Consider the following 19,333-nt stretch of genomic DNA (forward strand, 5'->3'; position numbering starts at 1 on the left):
CGCGAGGGAGGGGGGAGAGGAGGGGCGGAGCCTGCCCGCAGGTGCCCGCGTGCAGCCGGTGGGGAGAGGCGGAGCTCGGCGCGCGCTGGGGGCCCGGGGCGGGGCTTGCCTTGCCTTGCCACCCCCGGGGGCTCCCTTCAGTGCCGTAGCCGGTGTGGGCCGGTAACGGCCCGGTCCCTCCCTCCCTCCCTCCCTCTCTCGCGGAGCGCCCCGGGATGAGGGTGGGGGACCCGGGGCAACGGACACACCTCGCGCGTAACGCGCCTCTCGCGGCGGCGGCGTCACCCGGAGATGGCGTCACCAACTGTCGCGCCCCCAGCGCGCGGACTGACGCCGCCAGTGCCGGGAGGCGCCGCTCTCTCTCCCTCGCTCGTTCTCTCTCTGAACGGACGCGCTCTGTCTATGGTGAGGCTCCCTTCTTTCCCCTCTTCTCTATGGTGCGCGCCCAGGCCCCTCCCGGCGGGGGCGGCGGCCATCTTGGCCGGGTGGCGGCGGCGGCGGGAGCACGTTGCGTGCCGGCCCGCGGGACGGGGGACGCGGTTCGCCGCTGCGGCCCGGCCGGGGAGCGGGGGCGCCTCGCTCTCTCCCCCATCTCCCGGTAAGCGGCCTCCGAGGGGGCAGGTGGGGGGGATACCGGCGGGGGGGAGGGGAGGGTAGGGAAGGGAAGGGGCCCCCCTCCCCCTGCCGGGAGCCGCCGCCGGCTTCCCGTGTTGCCGGCTCTGTCCCCGCCGCCGGGCTGGGCCCGGGGGTCGGTTCTTCTCCCGCGGCGCCGGGGCCTGGGGCTCGCCCTCACCCACCGCGGGAGCGGGGCCGGCCGACCGCTCCTCGCCCGGGCCTCGGGGCCGGCGGCTCCCGGCCCGGCCCCGCTGCGCCGAGCCGCCCTGAAGTCGTTGTCGTCGTCCCCCCCGGCTCGAAGGGAGCCGGACCGCACGCTCCCTTGAGTCGGGGACTCGCTCCCGGCGTGGGCACGGCCCGGTCAGAAAGATGGGTCTGTGTGGGGTGGGTGGGAGGCCGTCCCTTCCCTGGCTGGCACTGCCCGCACATGCAGTTTGTCGTCTCTGGCCAGTTGCACGTCATCTTCCAGAGCTTTGCCTTTTTTTTTTTTTTTTTTTTTTTTTGTGATCAGCCGTCCTGTGCCGTGCAGCAGCAGCGGGGTGTAAGGAAAACGTTTCCTTCTGCGGTTGGGTTCAGCCGCAGGAACCGCTTTGCTGTGGAGACCCTGCGTGGGCTCCTCGCGTTGTGGGGACCGGGGAAGGGAAACCCGGTATTTTACTCCTGTGAAAGCAGGGGACTTCCTCGGCTGGAGGAAAATGCCATGTTTTGCCTTATTTGGGGGGAAAGTTAATATTCACGTGCGTGCTTGTGTGGTGAGGAGATCAAGACTTCGTGCAGGTTTGATAAGGTCATAGGACAAGGTTGGTTTTTTACAAGATATGTGTAAAAACTAAACAAAAACTTGGCAGGGCTTTTCTCTAGGACCGTGGTATTGTTTCCTCTCTGGAATGAACATAGTTACTTCACCTGCAAGTTCCTGTGAGAGTTTTCAAGTTCTAATTTAAGCTGCTCTGCTACAGTTTCTTAAACTCTAGTCCTAAACCAAGTGGTCGTGAAATACTTCTGTAATTTTCATGTGGTAGATTGCTAATGTATGGGCTTATTCCCATGCATTTTACTTAATGTTAAAAGGAAATATTAAAGATTGAGTGATAATTAATACTGTTCAGCACCAGCTAAACACACCCATTCGTTATGCTGCGTCAGTATATTTGACCATATGCTTTTCATGTTAACATTGTATTTATTTTCATATTCATGTCATGCCTTATGAGTAATATAATGAGTTAAGTACTGTCGGGAGGTTTGGGGCTTGTTTAAACAACTTCTTGTATCTTGTCTCAGTTTCTAAAATGTCAAAATCTTAAGCATAGACTAGTTCTTAATACTTAGTAGATTTTGTTTGTACTTTTAGCATTTACTGTTATATCTGCTTTGACACTTATAAATGTAGTGATCTCCCATGTGCAGTTTGAAAATCTGTTCTTTGTCTTTCATTTAAATTTTCTTTGGGTATTCTAGTTCTTTACTTTCTTGTTATAGAGTGACTGTACGTAGTCCATTAGCAGTGGATTGAGAGGTAATTCTTGAGGTTAATTATTTTCAGAGGAAAGTGCAAATGCTACTCATTTTCACTTCTTTCCACAATATTTATCTTTGAGGTCTCATGCAATGTAAGAAAATGTTAACTGCTTTTCTGCAACGTAACTGAAGTATGGCTCAATTCTGAACACAGATTTTGCCTTCACATCATTTAATTGAATTGTCTCTGGTTATGTTTCAGTCTTCATTTACTTTTTTTATGTTTCTTTGTTTAAGTCTGAATAATTCAATGCAATTACAAATCCTTCTTGGTCACAATTGATTTGACTTAGTAAATTCTAATATAACCCTAATGCCTGTGAAAGAAATAAATATTGGTATTTCTTAATGCAAGTACATTACATTTGTTCTACAGGCTGTACATGGCTGTTACCTTTTGTGACAGGTAGCAAGGGGTGCTTACGTGCTTTTTTTTTTTTTTCTTAATTTCTTCTGGAGTGTCAAAGATAGCAGCAGCTGTGTCAGAGAGCCTAAGAACACTGACTTAAAATGCTTGTGATAACATGTTTTGTGTCTTATTTTTGGACATGTTTTAGTGTTTGTATTAAGTGTCATATATGGACTTAATGGACAGCTTTTGGCTTCAATAAATGATACTGTTAAGGTCTTTAGAACTTTTAGAATTCCCTAATTGAAAATAATGCTTTACTCTGTAGTTAGTAACAAATTAATATTTTCGCACTTCGTTTTTGTTCTCTTCTTGGTTTGGAAAGCAGAAATACAGACATGAACTTAAATGCTTCTGAATACCAGTTTCTCCTGCCCTTAAACTGCTGACTATACTTAACAATTACTGGTATGCTGTATTGTAGTTTATGCATATTTTATGTGTTGCTGACCTGTGTTCAGTGTACTGAGAATTCTGCTGTCTGCACCTTGAAATCAGGTGATCCTATTTCATATGTTAAGTTAAATGCCACCAAAGTAACGGCATATAAAATACGTAACTTGAGTTCAGTCTGATTTTGGACAGTGTTGTTTAATTTGCTCTAGACTGTCAGTTCTAAGTAGAAATTAATATTTTCTCTTGTGGACAATTACCATCATAGACATCAGGACAGTCCTGGAGATATTGCAAAAGTGACAAAAGTCACTAATATTTTTCACTGAAAATGGTTTAAGACCACTGCAGTGTTTTGGATAAACTGACACTTCTATCATGTAGATGGGAGCAGGGAGGCATGAGTGAGTGTATGTCTCCATGCCAGTTCATTAGTTCTGTTCCCCCCCACCAAGTACTGTATAAATGCCTGGTGTGCTTACTTCTGTGGCCCCTTCAAAGCTCTTTACCACAGACAGGCACTTTCCTGTATAAGTAAGTTAGAAGAAAAAAAACAGTCTTAGGCTGTTTTATTACTTACCAACCACAGTCTGATTCAGCAGTGGGTAGGTAGTGTTAACTTTAGCCTGATTATCCCACCAAGACTGGGTGGAAAGCTTGGTGAGGTAGGTGGCAATAACTGTTTCAAGCCATCTTTGACTCGGTCTTTTAGAGTAAACCCCACCCCACACTCCTGCTTTAAGCTGAACACCAAACTGTAAGGGTAGATAGCTGAGGGGAGAGTTTGTCTGGTCTGCTGTCTGTACTGCTCAGGCAGTAACCTCGACCAGAGGTTTGGGAGGTTGGACAGGGGAGGCAAGCTCCTGAAGTATGGCAGCTTTGTCTTCTAGAGCGTGCTTTTGTAACCCAAAGAAATAGTTTACATGCTAGTTAGAGCTACGATCACTAGCAGGGAGAGCCTTGCCCAGAAGATAGACAGTGTGGTCTGTCTACTCAGGGTACTCAGTCACACAGGCGTTGTTGGAGAAATGGCTAGGCACTTCCCTTGGGAAACCAAAGAGAGAGTGAGTGATTCACCCCCAAATACTCTGTGCACTGCAAACTACAGGACTTCCGTGAAAAGCACTGGGACATATTCCCAAAGAATGTATCTTTATTTGAAGCACTGACAAAAATCCAGTATTTGTCTCCTAGAACATTATTACCCTGACTCAAACATCCTTGCAGTTTTTAAGAATAAGACTTGCAGTTTCTTATTTTCTTATGTAAGAAAAATGTATTAACATGAGAATTGCAAACCCATGATTCCATGTCTGTTGGCCTGGTCTATGGATGTAATTGCAATGTTCAGCCATACTTTGTCAATCTGGTCTGCCGATACAGAACTGTAAAATCACTTCTTAAATTTTTTTAAAATATTCAATTGTTTATTGAAAACATCCAACTATGTTATTAGGACTTTTTGGCTTAGGAAATGTTAAAAGATTAAAGAAAAAAAATTGAAATATTAAAAGTAGAAACTACCGCAATAAGCTTGGAAGCATGACTAATAATTACGTTCATTTATATCTGATGAAGAATGTCTTTAGACATGAATTTAAAAATACTTTGGAAATTGAAAAGAGAAATAAGACTACCACTTTTAAAAGGAACCATTTAGAATATTCATAACTGTGTAATAATGGCTTTAAAGATACAATAGCATCTTCATTTCTGACCTTTGCTCCCTGTTAGATGCCAGTCTCTTCCTTTCTTCTGTGTTACAGTAGTGTCAGTAGGGTGGGTTTAGGGAAGGATGGAGTATAACGTGGTAAATGTGCCATACACCTATTTTATTCCTGCTTCTCTCAGGAGATTGAAAGTCAAGACCTTTCTTCATATAATATCCGTATGTAATAAACAGTCTCTAAACCACTGCAGGATACTTTAGTGGAGCAAAGATGAACTGGGCATCCAACAGAAAATACTTTCTTTAATAAGAAATGTTGGAGTCCTTTTCTTGGAAGGAAGTGCATGTGCGGACTGTGTGGAAACCTGAAGTATTTCAAGACTCCGTCCTAGCTACATCTTTGAACTACTGATAAGTATTGCATTGAATTGAAATGGTTTTGAATTGGCATGATCTGTAGGGCTGCCATCACTTTATTTAGTGGTGTTGAACTGGAAATGCTTTGTACTTTTTTTATGGTCTTTCTTTAGACCTAAAAAAAAAAAAAATCTATTTGTCATCTGTAATATCTTGTAAACTTCCGAGAGCCTCGTAATTCAGTTGTCTTTGTTGTTCTGGAGTCGGAGCAAGTAGAGGGAGCTGTCCTTACGTGTGTGTTGCTCATAGGAAGATAAAGTCGTTACTACTGTTATTCTCAGTACTATGTGTGAATATGGCAAAGGAAATATAAAAGCACTTAAAAATACATTCCACCTTTTTTTATCTATCAAGACTTAAATTTAAAATTCTTTGTTCTTCCCTCCCTTCTGCTACAGTTGTTGACATAAATTCCCAGTACAATCCAGTGCTTGTCAATGTGCATTACAAATATCTAAGCAAGAGAAGAGACAGTTATGTAGAGGAACACAAGTAGTAATTTCACTTCTTCGAGTGCCTTGATTTGTGATTTCAAGAATATTTAATTGTCTAGTACTCCAAGAGCTTTTTCTTCTAAAAATAAAGTAATTTTTAAAGAAGCTTGTTTATTTTTATTGGAATGTATTATAGACATTGATGCCATGTTAGGAAATGCAGAATGTAAGTGTAGTTATTCAAATACTAGTGAAACTCAAGATAGAAGAATCAAACATCATCACGTATGTCTGTTCACATTGCCTGGATTACTTTTTTATATGCAGCTACAAATTTTCGCCGTGAAAACTGGTTTAAATTTTACAGTATTTTAATCATTTAATGTAGAATATTGGCATACAGTTTTCAAAAGGAATATTATAGCCAGATTCTTGGAGTAATAGTTGTAGTCACAATTTGACTTTACCAGACACTGTAGCATGAACAAGGTTACTTTACACAAAGCAGCTTGTGGAACTGAAATTTGCAGCAGTATAGGTTCTTCTGTTCTTACTACAACATGCTTTTCTCGGAAACAAATACATTCCCAGATATAATCACAGTTTGTATTTTACAGTGGAGAAATAGTAATGGAATGGAAAGCTGATGTTAAAGATTCGTGCAGTTATTTACACATCAGTACCCTTACTACTTGTATCTGAGACTGCCCTGTTTGCCATCTTGCTTAAAAAAGCAAAAAAATCAAATCATTTTGCTTTTTTCATCTCTGAACTCTGCTAATAATAACTTCAGATATGTATGTTCTTCTCTGTGCTGTCAGTAATTATATTATCTTTTGGATTTTTTTTTCTTAAGATCTGGAAGACTCCCACTATTCCTCCTCATAACTGGTGTACGTGTTTAACCCTGAATTGTGCATTATGGCAGACAAATTAACAAGAATTGCTATTGTCAACCATGACAAGTGTAAGCCAAAGAAATGCCGTCAAGAATGCAAGAAGAGTTGTCCTGTGGTTCGAATGGGTAAGAGATGTAATTTAACAAAGTATTTAAGCAATTGGAGAAGTTTTAAATAACGTTCTATGAGAAGGAACTAGTTTTTTATAATTGCTAGTTTTTTGTTTTATCATTCATGCTTTCTTTCCTAAAGCCTTTAGAAGTATCACTTGAAAGCATAAACAATTCATAGTAATAATGCCACTTTTCAGGTCTTTGGATGATGTGAAGCTTCAGTGAATGTTAATCAGTTACATATTCCCCTGTGGAATTTAGTAGTACTGGCAAGAATTCTGATTCATCAGAAACTTTCTTGAGTTAATCTTATTCTTTTTCACCAGGAAAACTTTGCATAGAAGTCACATCACAGAGCAAAATAGCATGGATCTCAGAAACACTTTGTATTGGTTGTGGTATTTGCATCAAGGTAAAAGTTAGGCTGCTTTATTTAAAGTGATAAAATTCCCTTATTATGCTATTATATTTAGTAATGCATACTGTAACTTCAAAAGGCAATTTTGTTTCCCTGAATAATTAGACCTTGCTAACTGTTATTGTTTATAGAAAGTGAAGTACTGTGTCAGTTTACTGAACTGGTTGGGTTGGAGGGTGTGGGTTGTAACTTTTTGTTTGTGGCTTTGATTTTGTTTGTTTGTGGCTATGAACACCTAGCAGTAGAAAGATGTTTTTGTAAAAGAGCTAGCGAATACACGCAGTGTGCCTTATTTCTATTGTAGACGGACGGTCTAAATTGCTATTTAATTTTAAAAATGTGGCATAGAACTTCTTGTTGAAGTTTACTATGTAAATGAAAGTGAAGTAATTTGGTAAAAGTTCTTTTAAAAAGTACTTAAATGCACAGCTGGGTGCAGTACAGAACATAGCATTTTGTTAAATTGTTTGTGTGCGCTAGTAATCTATAAATTTATTTCAATTACAGAAATGTCCTTTTGGAGCCTTGTCAATTGTTAACTTACCTAGCAACCTGGAGAAAGAAACAACGCATAGATATTGTGCCAATGCCTTCAAACTTCACAGGTATTTTATTTTTCAAATCAATGTAAAAAAAAAAAAATCAAGTTTTTGATAGTCTAAACATAGTGCATATCAAGGTGTTCTTGGTTGTTACCTCAGGAGCTTCCTTTTTGAACGTTAATTACTTTTTTCTTATGAAAATGTATTATGAAATAAAATTATAGTTCTCATTGTACAGACCTTCTGTTTAAAGAACAGACTGCTCTTAAATCTTCCTTAGGATCTTTATTTTTAAGGACTGTTGATTTAACTTGAATTATATATTGGCAAGTTAACAGAGTAGGCTGAAATAATCAGAAAGTCTGAACACAGGTTGTAACATTTACTTTACCACCAGATGCTGGTGTCTAATGGCATTAATGTAATCCAGAGTTATCGATGTTGTGTACAGGTTGCCTATCCCTCGTCCAGGTGAAGTACTGGGATTGGTTGGAACCAATGGTATTGGAAAATCAACTGCCTTGAAAATTTTAGCAGGAAAACAGAAGCCAAATCTTGGAAAATATGATGTATGTATCAGCAATAAAATACAGTTGGCATTATAGATAGCTGTGGTTATATTTTTTTTTTGCTGAATTTTCATGTCTGTGAACGCAATAGAATTTGCAAGGACATTGGCACTTTCCTTATTAACAGCCAGTGACCTACTCCACACAGAAACAATAGTAGAAGGATGTCGTTAACAAAGGCTTTTTTGCAAATTCTGTATATCTTTCAAGAAAGATAAGGATACTAATTATAATTGTAACTCACTAAAGATAAGTATCAGGTTTCTGTCTTTAAGTCGCACTTAAGGTTTGGGGTGTTTTGGTTTTTTTATACCAGTCTTTTAAAATCTCAGCTTTTTTTCTGGCACAATTTACCTGTTCCCCATCAAGGGATTTAGGTAGCTCAAGTTTGGGAGTTTCTTCTCAGTTCAACATTGTTTTTGTCTGAACAGCTCTAGTGTCTATGAGCGCTTACCACATATCCTTGTGATCTCTTAGGCTTTTTTATCTTTGATTCTTTTGAAGATGATATCTTAATATGTTGTTATTGTAAGTTGTTGTTGAAGATATTTCCCACTGTACACTTTAATACTGAGTTCTGAAAATCCTTAGTTTCTTTATATTGCTAGGTACTTAGAAATTTTGATAGCATTTTTTGAGAACCAGACATAGAACAACTTGTAATCTACTGGTCTTCATGGGAGATCACAATCCATTTTCCTATGTATTTACATTAAGTCAAACTGTGCAGCCAGCAAGCAAAATAATTTACAGGGGTTTGTTTACCTAGCAGTACTCCAAAGAGTGAACATTATTAGATAAGACATAGATAATAACTATTGTGACTCTTTTTATCAGACAGTATTTCATTTATCACCTTCTCACCTTCAAATCACGTGGTGACACTTGAATTCTGATGCTTGCTTTTGTCCTTCGGGAAGGACTTGTAGGAACAAGTGCGTTCAAACTTTCTTCATCAGTTTCTTTACCTGAAAGAGTAATGTTTTAATAAATTGTTCGTTTCATGGCTGCCACTTAAAACTGCAAAGAAATAATAATTTCCCAGCTTCGTTTTCCATTCTCTTTCAAGGTTTGTTTATATTATTTTGTGGACTTCTTGTTTCAGGTGGTAGTATTGCAGAAATAGCAAAACTTTTGACTTTCTGAATGTGTACTTAATTGAATTACCATGCTTCCAAAATCAGACTTTCCTGTGAAGAGCCAAATCATTATGACCACAGAAACACGTGGTATGAATTGAATCTTCCATGTTGCTTCTGCTCTAAAACTTACGAAGCATTTCCTCTGTGTATTTGCTTGGTTTGGAAATATGGCTGGGTCATTCTGTTTCCGTACTGTTTACCATCAAAATAATTAACTCGGCACCATTCAGAGTAGTATGCTGTGTAAAACAAAACTGTACAAGTTGGGACATTTCCTGGGTGATTGCTCTGAACAGTTCCTTCTTTTTTTTGTCATTTTTCCTTTGTCGTCTTCTGTTTTCTTGGAAATGTTGCTAGAAGTGGAGAAAATGACCAAATTTTATTGCATCTTTTGTGCAAGTTGATTTTATCAATTCAACCCTTTTCCTTTGGATTAGCTGGATCAGATCGCTAATAAGCGCAGTTGCACTAATCCATACTACAATTTTCCCCATGAAGTAGTTTCACTCATAGCTTCTTAACTGTCTAAGGACAGTTTTGGATATCCTAGGTGCAAATTTAAAATGCTTTTTCTGAAAAGGGCTAGTGATAATGCACCTGGAAAAAAAAAATCTGAACTTATGCCTTCCATTATGCAACTTTACAATTTTTTTTTTTTTTAATGGAAACTTTGTAGAGGCAACATAAGTTTGGTAACTAGCTTTTATCCAGGCTTTTTTTAAATCTTGCAAGCATATTCTATTTGCTGTATTGATTGGAATTTTAAAATTAGATATTTTGGGTGATGTTTTTAGAATGGTGTAAGTAAACACAGGCTTTAATTTTGTCACAGGATCCACCTGACTGGCAAGAAATTTTGACTTATTTCCGAGGATCTGAATTACAAAATTATTTTACCAAGATCCTGGAAGATGACCTGAAAGCTATCATTAAACCTCAGTACGTGGACCAGATCCCTAAAGCTGCAAAGGTGAGAAATTTCGTGAGCTAATAGAAGGCTGGGAGCTTCTCCTGTAATACTTCTCTTGTGTTTAAAGATTTTATTTAGCAGCATAATTCAATGTCAAAAATCCACTACTGTCTGAAATTTTTCATGTTGAAATAATGTTTTGGGTTTTTTTATTATTTAACGTGCAGGGAACAGTGGGATCAATTCTGGATAGGAAGGATGAAACTAAGACACAAACTGTTGTATGTCAGCAGCTTGGTAAGTAATTTTGTAAAGTCAAACTTCAAAGCATTTGAGAAATTCATATTTACTGAAAAAATAAAGTTACTACTAATGTAGTAGTAGATAGTAGATTTTAAATTATACCAATTAAAAAAAAAAAGAGGAAAAAAAGTAAAGATGCTTTAGTTTAAAGCCTAGGGCTTGCTGTAAACGTATCTGAACCAATGCAATCTAGTGGCAAAGGCAACAGAATCTAATGCAGTTTCTGTTTCATGGTAGAAAGTGTTTCATTTTTAAATCTGGAAAAATTCCAGCTACCATCTGCTGCTCTTGCTTGCTTACAACTCTGGCAAAATCTTGGCATCCTTTCTTGTGAGAAGCATTGCATATGGAAAATATTGATCCAAGTACAAAAAACCTTTTTTTTTTTCTTTTTTTTTTTTTTACAAAAAAAAGCTGTATATTGGTAATTATAATTGGAGTAATACTGACTTCTGAGTCAATTCTGACAACAGACTTCTGAGAACAATGCAGTTAAGAAGAATATCTGCATAGTCCAGCCCTGGTAATTTTTTGTAGGTGTTTTGAATTGAGTTGTTACTAAATATAGGTGTTAATTTAGGTGTCACTAAATTAAGAATAGGATTCTTTTTGGTAGATCTGGGTGGTAAAGGTGGGACTGCATTATGCCACCAAGAGCGTCGTCTTTGGGTCACACTTAACTTGCTAGTGAAACTATATTCTTGAAATGTGTATTCTGATGAGAAAATACTGGCTTCGCCCATTTGCTGTAACATTTGGGGGACTTGATTTTCCTGAAAATCAGAGCTCTTCAGCCAGGTCTAACAAGAAACGCTTTTAAAACTGGTAGAGTTTCTTTTTAGGGCCAGAAATCTTTACCAAATACATGGTGGAAAAACAAATAGAAATGTAATCCTTCTGCATGATAAGAAGGAGCCATACAAATTAATCGGCTAATGCTGCAGAGAAGCTGTAACTTGCTGTGACTTAGAAATAGCTTTATGATACTTCTATATAAACTGAACACTTATTTTACTTCTTTCTGTTTTTTCCTCTGTGTAGGATGTCTGCTGTGATTATACATGTTTCTGTAGGTAATAAAAATATGAATTGTTGTGTTGGCTGTAACATATCTAAAATTAACCACTTATTTGCAGACTTAACCCATCTGAAAGAAAGAAATGTTGAGGACCTTTCAGGAGGAGAACTTCAGAGATTTGCTTGTGCAGTTGTTTGCATTCAGAAGGCTGATATGTATGTTTCGTTTACTTCTGTTACACATTGCTTCTATTAATCTGTCTCAGAATATGGTCCTCTAATTTACATTTATTGTTAGAAATACTACTTTTGTTTAAAATATTTAAACAAAAGGATTTTTTTAAAAAAATGTTTTTACCAACTCAGCAGCCAAGATCCATATTTACTCCATATATAATCCCTGGGGTTTTTATGCTTTAATTCATTTGACTGGAAATAGCTAATTTCAGAGGCCAATGATAATTTTCAGCATCACAACTTCATAACCTTTCCCAAATCCTACATAAATGTATCCTGTTTGACAGCGTACCTCGCTTAGCCTCTCTGAATAAGAAATGGACAGATCCTTCCCCACCTTTGGGGACTCATGTCCCTCTTCTCCTGTCTTGCAACCAGGAAATTACTGTCTAGTCTATGCTGTTTCCCGACTCCTTGGGACAAAGAAAGCAAGATCATAAGAGTTATGGGGGTTTGGTTTTTTTGTTTTGCTTTGATTTTTCTTTAATTGTTTTGTTTGGGTTGTAGGGTTTTTGGTTGGTGCGGTGGGTTTTCTTGTTTGTTGTTTTGTTTTTCTTTTTTGGAAGATGTCCTTCTTCCAGTCTCCTAAAGTATTTTTGCACTTTTCGGTTCATGTTAAATTTAAGCTGAATCAGAACTGAGTGCACAGGATTCCTAACCGATTGCTGATTTCTCGTAACATTTGATAACTTTGTCAGAGCTTTTGGCAAAGTAATACTTAACTCGAAGCGTTTAACAATTTCACGTGACAGTTATCAGAGATTTAAGGCAGGTGTCAGTACATAATTCCCATTTTTGTCTCCCAATATAAATAATTTTTTATTTCTGTGTATTTAATGATTGAAATGTTAGTATTAGGTTTGAATATGTAGAAAGTTTGCACTCATTAAGACTTCATTCTTTCTTTTGGGGCTAGCTTCATGTTTGATGAACCTTCTAGCTACCTAGATGTCAAGCAACGCTTGAAGGCTGCCATTACTATTCGATCCCTAATAAACCCTGACAGGTAAATACAAACTTTAAACATTCTGCTAGACTGTAATAACAAGTGACTGTTTCCAGAGGGAAGAAACATCCAGTCCATCTCCCTGGAGTGCTGACTTCTCAGTATGGTACTATTAGATGTTTAAAATATTCTAAGTCAGTAATATTCTATTCCTTTGCATTTTGTAAAATTAGTTCTTATAGTTTCTGTACTATTTCAGCATTGGGGTAAATTTTATAATAACAAAGTGAAAATATAGGTGGTTATTTTTCACCTGAATATTGCTGTTCCATCCCCTTCTCACAAAGTTGTTTTTTTTTTTTTTCTTAAAATGCGCTAAGTATTTTTTGCTCCAGTCAATCAATATCCTTCCATTTACTGTACATAAAGAAGCTGCCAGTTTACACTGAAGATGGACTTTCAACTTGTCATTCACAATATCTGTTTATTGGGCAGTTTAAAAAAAATGCTTATCAGAGATTTGAACTCTTTTATTTAGTGTAAAGCTAAGAAACTGTACTAAATGAAAATCAGGTTGATAGCTTTTGCTTATGCAAGACTAGACTAAGAAAGAAAGAAAAAATGTTTTGTATTGAAGTATAAAAGCATCTCTCTGGCTCTATTTTTCAGGTACATTATTGTTGTAGAGCATGATCTAAGTGTGTTAGATTATCTCTCTGACTTTATCTGCTGCCTGTATGGTGTGCCAAGTGCTTATGGTGTTGTTACTATGCCTTTCAGCGTAAGAGAAGGTAATTCTTGCCATATTTCTCTTTTTAAACATACCAAAAAAATTCTGTGGAAGAAAAAAAATGTGCCAAAATGCTAGTTGTCTATTATGTGAACACGTCTTCCTCCTGTTACAGTTCAGTAACTAAAAAAAATACTGGTTTAGTTTGTGCAGAATTTCTCTTTTACATGATCGTAAATTTGTAACTCAACCCAAAAGTCTTAATTATGAAATGCCCTTTGTCTCTTGCTATGGACATAATTTTGATACTTGCAGGTGTTTTGTAAACAGTGTGGAGTTACACAAAAGACCCTATAAATAGTAAAGAAAGGGCAGGAGACAGTTTGCACAGTACAGAGGTATGTAGTGTTCAACTGAATTGACCACACTTGTAGCACTGAGACTCAGTAATAAATGTTTTTGTGAGAATGGGTCCAACAGCACTAGTTTCTTTAAAGCCTACACACATTACTAATACTAGGTTTTCAGGAAGAGCTTCTATATCCTTCCTGTAATTTCAGTAAGATTTTTCTTCATTCAGTTTGCATAAGGTATATGCTTTCAAATAGGAGGTTTTGTTGCCTCTTTTAACATGCCATTTAAAATCCAGTGTTCTCCTTATCTGATTGGAATTTACAGCCAAGAATTGAAATTCATCTTGTCTTGCTTTGTTGTAGACCTTTTTTAATGATCTTTTTCCTCCCTTCATAGGCATAAACATTTTCTTAGATGGCTATGTTCCAACAGAAAATCTAAGGTTTCGAGATGCATCTCTGGTATTTAAAGTGGCTGAGACAGCTAATGAAGAAGAAGTTAAAAAGATGTGTATGTACAAATATCCCGGAATGAAAAAAAAGATGGGAGAATTTGAACTATCCATAGTAGCTGGAGAATTCACTGATTCTGAAATTATGGTGATGTTAGGGGAGAATGGTAAGTGCGGTTCTTGTTGGAAACAGCTTCTACAGCCCGAAATATGTTCCTGAAGCCCTTTTTCAGTCTGGGAGCCAGGCTTCAAAATTACTGGTTTTGAGTCAGGTTGAACTGCTTGTTTCCTAGTGAAGATGTCACACCATGAGCTCGCTCTCTAAATAGCGGGAACTTGAAGTTATTGAATGTTAATGATGTCATTGCGTTTGTCTGTTACCCCATTTTAAGAACTTAGATTGGCAGGATGATGATTGACCTGGTGAGCTTAGCCACAAGTCTAGACTATTGTAGCTTTAGATGTCTCTTCCATTTGAAAAAGCAAGTAATAGCAGGTGCTGCTTGCTGGAAGTGAATATAGGAATTCTCAAAGCAGTCTAATTTTTTTGTGTCGGTGACTTAATTTTTAATTGTTAGAGGTCTAAGTTACTAAAAAGTCTGAAGTAATATGTAAATTGCATTTTATTTTAGGAACTGGCAAAACTACGTTTATCCGAATGCTTGCAGGAAGACTTACGCCTGATGAAGGAGGTAGTGCTTAATACCTTAGTTGAAACCTATTTTGAAGATACTGGAAAGGCTCTTGTTTCCATTACAAATTTTATCTTTTTACAGGTGAGGTCCCGGTTCTAAATGTCAGCTACAAACCACAGAAGATCAGTCCTAAATCTACAGTACGTTTAAGCCTTATTTATTAAGTATTGTGTTTGCTATAAAAAGCACATTCTTATTACACAGGTAGAATTTCTTTATGCCTGGAACAAAAAGCTCTATTAATTCTATTTCTTCTTGTTTTCTTGTGGTGTGGTACATAAAACTGAGTGGCAGCATTTTTCTTTTAATAGGGAAGCGTCCGTCAGCTACTGCATGAGAAGATCAGAGATGCCTATACGCACCCCCAGTTTGTAACTGATGTAATGAAACCTCTTCAGATAGAAAATATCATTGACCAGGAGGTACTGATTGCCTTAGACAACATCTTAACTTTTCTTCTTTAATTCTCTACCTGTACCTGAACTAAATATGGCCTTATTCCCCCTCTGCCCCAATAGGTTCAAACATTGTCTGGTGGTGAGTTGCAGCGCGTTGCATTAGCTCTTTGTCTTGGTAAACCTGCAGATGTCTACCTAATTGATGAACCTTCAGCATATTTGGACTCTGAACAACGTCTAATGGCTGCTAGAGTCATTAAACGGTAAAGTATACATGATGGGAAAATTACCTGAAATTTTCAGTAGTTTCACAGTGTTTACATTCAGCTCTCATTTTTTTTATTTCTGTTTCAGTTTCATTCTTCATGCTAAAAAAACAGCTTTTGTGGTAGAACATGATTTTATCATGGCTACGTATCTTGCTGATCGTGTGATTGTTTTTGATGGCATTCCTTCCAAGAACACACTTGCGAACAGGTAAGAGACTTGTTTGGATTAGTAAGCAAGATAAGAGGACAACATAGAAATAAATTGTTTATCAGAAGCATCAACAAAAATAAGGAGGTGAAGCATCCTTGCCTATGGAAATTTAAGCTACATTTAAAGTTACCCAGGAGTGTCCTGGGAGTTCTGGCTTTTGTTCTGAAGCAAGCAAAAGAAAATGGGATTGACCTACACTTAGAGGCTGCCTACACAAAGAGTTGGGGCGTAGTTGGAGAATGTAACCAAGCCCTCAAAAAATAGCCCAGCTCCTGGCTTAAACTAGCCTTAAGCAACTGCACACCAATTAAATTACAATCAGAGGAGAACAAGTAAGTGGCATGAATTGCAAGGAATGAAAAAGGGCCAACTGTAAACTAAGTATGCTTATGGAAGTAACTTTCAGCTGTATTAAAAGCAAGCTAAGGGTACATGTATGTAAATATTGAAGTGCAAGGCTTGATGGCAATGTAGAATGTACACCATCTGATTTTACTCTTTCAAAGCTGTCCCTTTTGGTACGTCTACTTTTGTTCCTTTAAATAATTTCATGTAAATTACAGAGACTTTTTGAGGAGCAGCCTTATTAGAAACCAGGCTTTTAGAACAGTGTAATTACCAAGTACTTAATGTGAGCCAGAAGAAGTAAACACACTGGTCTAGCAATGTTGTTTACTGTGTTTACAACACAGTGCTAGCCTAGTTTTGATGGTATTCCGTCTAAGAACACACTTGTTTGAATTAAAAAAATCATGATCATGTAACTGTTTCTCAGCATCCATGTATGTTATGGTCTTTGTTGCATCTTGCTAATGGTGCCACTCTTGGGTTTTTTTTCTCTTTGAATGTAAATAACTCAGTGTGCCAGCACATGCATGTACAGATACAAAGTAAAATGAACAAGTCTGAAAACTTGTAGCGCCATGCTGAGATACTGCTCAAAGATGAGAGTAGCAGTTATGACTTTATCCGGGACACAACTGATTGAAAGTGTAGCCCATCCTAGTATGTCAAACACAGATCACACTTGTGTTACCAGATTTGAATGAGCTTAGGATGGAGATCAAAGCTGCCTGTAACCTGCATAGTATAGAACTTCTGAAAATTTAGCTGGAATGTTCTCTCTTAACAGTCCGCAGACTCTTTTGGCTGGAATGAATAAGTTTTTATCCCAACTTGAAATCACTTTTAGAAGAGACCCCAACAATTACAGACCAAGAATAAACAAACTCAATTCAATCAAGGTAAGAAAGAAGCACTTTTACAGTAAAGAAGCCATGACTGTTTAATATAAAGCCAGGTTTTAAAACAAGGAACAAAATGAAGACTAACCTGGTAGTTTTGCTGTGCTGGAAAACAGCAAGTGAAATGAGTAGTAAGAGTAATAAGGAAACAAGTATAGGCAAGTGTCTTTTATTTCAACTGTGTTCAAGTCTGCCAAAGACTACTTCAGGTAACATTCCCCTTTTTTCTCTTCCCAAGGATGTGGAACAAAAGAAGAGTGGAAACTACTTTTTCCTGGATGACTAAATATTGAATCTGAGCATCTTTGTAACTGGCATATAGGAATGCATATTGGAATCTAAATATTTGTGGACGAGAAGGCTCAAATCAGGTTTTAGAACACTTCATCGTTTGGAGCTTAAACTCTCTTGCTGCGTTTAACATCCAAGACCAGTAGCAGTGTAAATCCTAGTCTGAGTAAAACTGCCACTTTCTATATTTTGGTGACACAGCCCTATTTTCAGTGTAATAATTTCAAAATAGACCATCTTGAAATTGCAAATGAGTCTCCAGATTTTTCAAAATTTAAGGGAGGTTTTCAATTCAATATATCCTACTCACGTACCAAGTACTGACTGCACTTCTTCATTTTAAAAACTTTGAAGCTGTTTTCTGCATAAGAGGGAGGCTTACCAGGAACGTCAAGGTACAGAAATGACTATTTTAAAAACGCTGAATCTCTGATGAGGGTTTCATAAATAAATATCCTCCTAACTTACAGCTCTTCTGTGACACAGTGCAAAAATTCTTGAATTACTAATTCAGAAGTGTGTATATGATGTTGTCATGCACACCTTTTCTCATACTGTAGAAAGGAACACACAAAAGATGGAGTACAAATTACATATAACAATATGAAGGAAGAGTTCTACACCTTTTTCAGTCATCTGTCCCTGTGCATCTTTGCAGACCTAGTTACAGAAGAATAAACATAAATAAAGTCTTAAAGTACTAAAATCCTTTCATCTTCTGTAACTTAAACCTGCATAGAAGGTTAGAAGAAGAAAGGTTAATGGCTGTTTTTTCCAGTTGCTTGTTCTACAAACTTGACAGTATACATAGGAAGTAGGTTTTTGAGTAATAAAAGCCATGTGTTTCATAAAGCACTGACACCTTGTCAGCAAAACCCTTCTGTACTGTGATAGAGCCACATAGAGCTAAAAAGAACACTTACCTAAAGCTTGTAACAAATTGGTATCTAGATGCAGCTTTGTTAAGGATTGACAAGTGTATGGCAGCTCACCTCTCAGCACAGAGTGTACCTTAGATTTTGGGATTTTCTGAAAAGCTAAACTGAAGCCTTACACTGTTCATATGCACACAGCAAAGCATACTTTGTCTCTAAGGGCTCTCATAGCACCCTAACTAAAAGGGGATTTACATAACGAAATCAATGTTTCAAGACAGGTAAGAGAACCCCCTTGTGTTGTACTGATTGAGGAGAAAACAAGCATGTTCCACTTTGCAGCCAGCTAGTGAGCTTGCTTAATAAGCCATCCTGTTTCTGTATAGAGTTCACTTTAACACATTAACACTGCTTTGTAATATGTTATAGTAGTACTCTGTTTCTCTACTTAGTGATTATCTCAGTTTTTAGAAGCAGGTTAAAAGCAAGCATCATTTAGTAGATTAAACATCCTACAAAACTTACCATTTTCAGGGACACATCTACAGTGCTTCCAGCAACAAAGTTGCAGTTTCTAGAAAGGTAATCCCTTCTTGTAGGTAAGGAAGCTTGAGACTGAAGTGACCCCTTCAGACTTGGTAGCAGGTGTGAGAATCCTGACCAGCTCCCTCCTCCATCTGTAATTACTGGCACTCACCCTCTTTCCATGGAGAGATTTAAGTTTTTACAAGGCTGAGATGCAAAGTACTTTTGCCTAAGGTGAAAGCTTTGATCCTTACTATAGGCAAAAATGAAGGTAAATAATAGCTTGTTAAAAACCAACTTCCATACAAAGTAAGGTCCTCTGGGGAGACAGAGGAAAAAGTGCCCATATTTAAGGGTTCCTAAACAAATGTTACACAAATAAGTTTCACAGACATGTAAAAATAACTTTAAGCTACACCTCTTAAAAGTAAGGAACAGCATTTTCCATGCAACAGTTGTCTGTTCTGTCTTCATTGGTGTGCGACAACCGTTACAAGAGATGAAAGAACACATGGCTTTGTTCTTTTATTTACATCTTGGCCTCTTAAGTTACAGAAGACAGTAGTGGTTTGTCTTTTTTTTTTTTAAGCCATTATGTGTGTTATTAGTGGGTATTTTATAACCTTGGCAGTATCAGGTGTTACATACAGTCTACCTCGCTATGTCTAACCGACAACAGAAATCCATCCATATTATGCCAACAGAGGTACTCCATGAAGTACAGGTAATGAACACA

The 19,333-nt window shown here is 38.1% G+C and overlaps 2 protein-coding genes across 3 annotated transcripts in view; one reads left to right on the forward strand and one right to left on the reverse strand.

Moving 5' to 3' along the window:
• The window catches only part of ANAPC10 (anaphase promoting complex subunit 10), a 39,755-nt gene extending 39,372 nt beyond the window's left edge, over window positions 1-383 (reverse strand). Inside the window, exon 1 of the mRNA XM_052816617.1 lies at window positions 249-383. The gene's annotated coding sequence lies outside the window, so the exon portion shown is untranslated. The remainder of the gene's footprint in view (window positions 1-248) is intronic.
• ABCE1 (ATP binding cassette subfamily E member 1) lies at window positions 274-17,664 on the forward strand. 2 transcript variants are annotated; one of them, XM_052816589.1, is made up of 18 exons: window positions 274-405; window positions 6,315-6,482; window positions 6,797-6,882; window positions 7,396-7,493; window positions 7,882-7,999; window positions 9,974-10,111; window positions 10,279-10,348; window positions 11,491-11,587; window positions 12,525-12,614; window positions 13,224-13,345; window positions 14,035-14,256; window positions 14,722-14,781; window positions 14,866-14,924; window positions 15,096-15,206; window positions 15,303-15,445; window positions 15,537-15,659; window positions 16,795-16,906; window positions 17,145-17,664. In XM_052816589.1, the coding sequence occupies exons 2-18, from the start codon at window positions 6,380-6,382 to the stop codon at window positions 17,190-17,192; spliced, it is 1,800 nt and encodes a 599-aa protein (XP_052672549.1). In that variant the 5' UTR covers window positions 274-405; window positions 6,315-6,379; the 3' UTR covers window positions 17,193-17,664. The 2 variants fall into 2 exon arrangements, with proteins under 2 accessions (XP_052672549.1, XP_052672540.1); XM_052816580.1 differs by lacking the exon at window positions 274-405 and adding an exon at window positions 442-598.
• The last annotated feature ends 1,669 nt before the right edge of the window (window positions 17,665-19,333 follow it).

This window comes from Harpia harpyja, chromosome 2, assembly GCF_026419915.1.
Source record: "Harpia harpyja isolate bHarHar1 chromosome 2, bHarHar1 primary haplotype, whole genome shotgun sequence".
In the NCBI taxonomy this organism is placed as follows: domain Eukaryota; kingdom Metazoa; phylum Chordata; class Aves; order Accipitriformes; family Accipitridae; genus Harpia; species Harpia harpyja.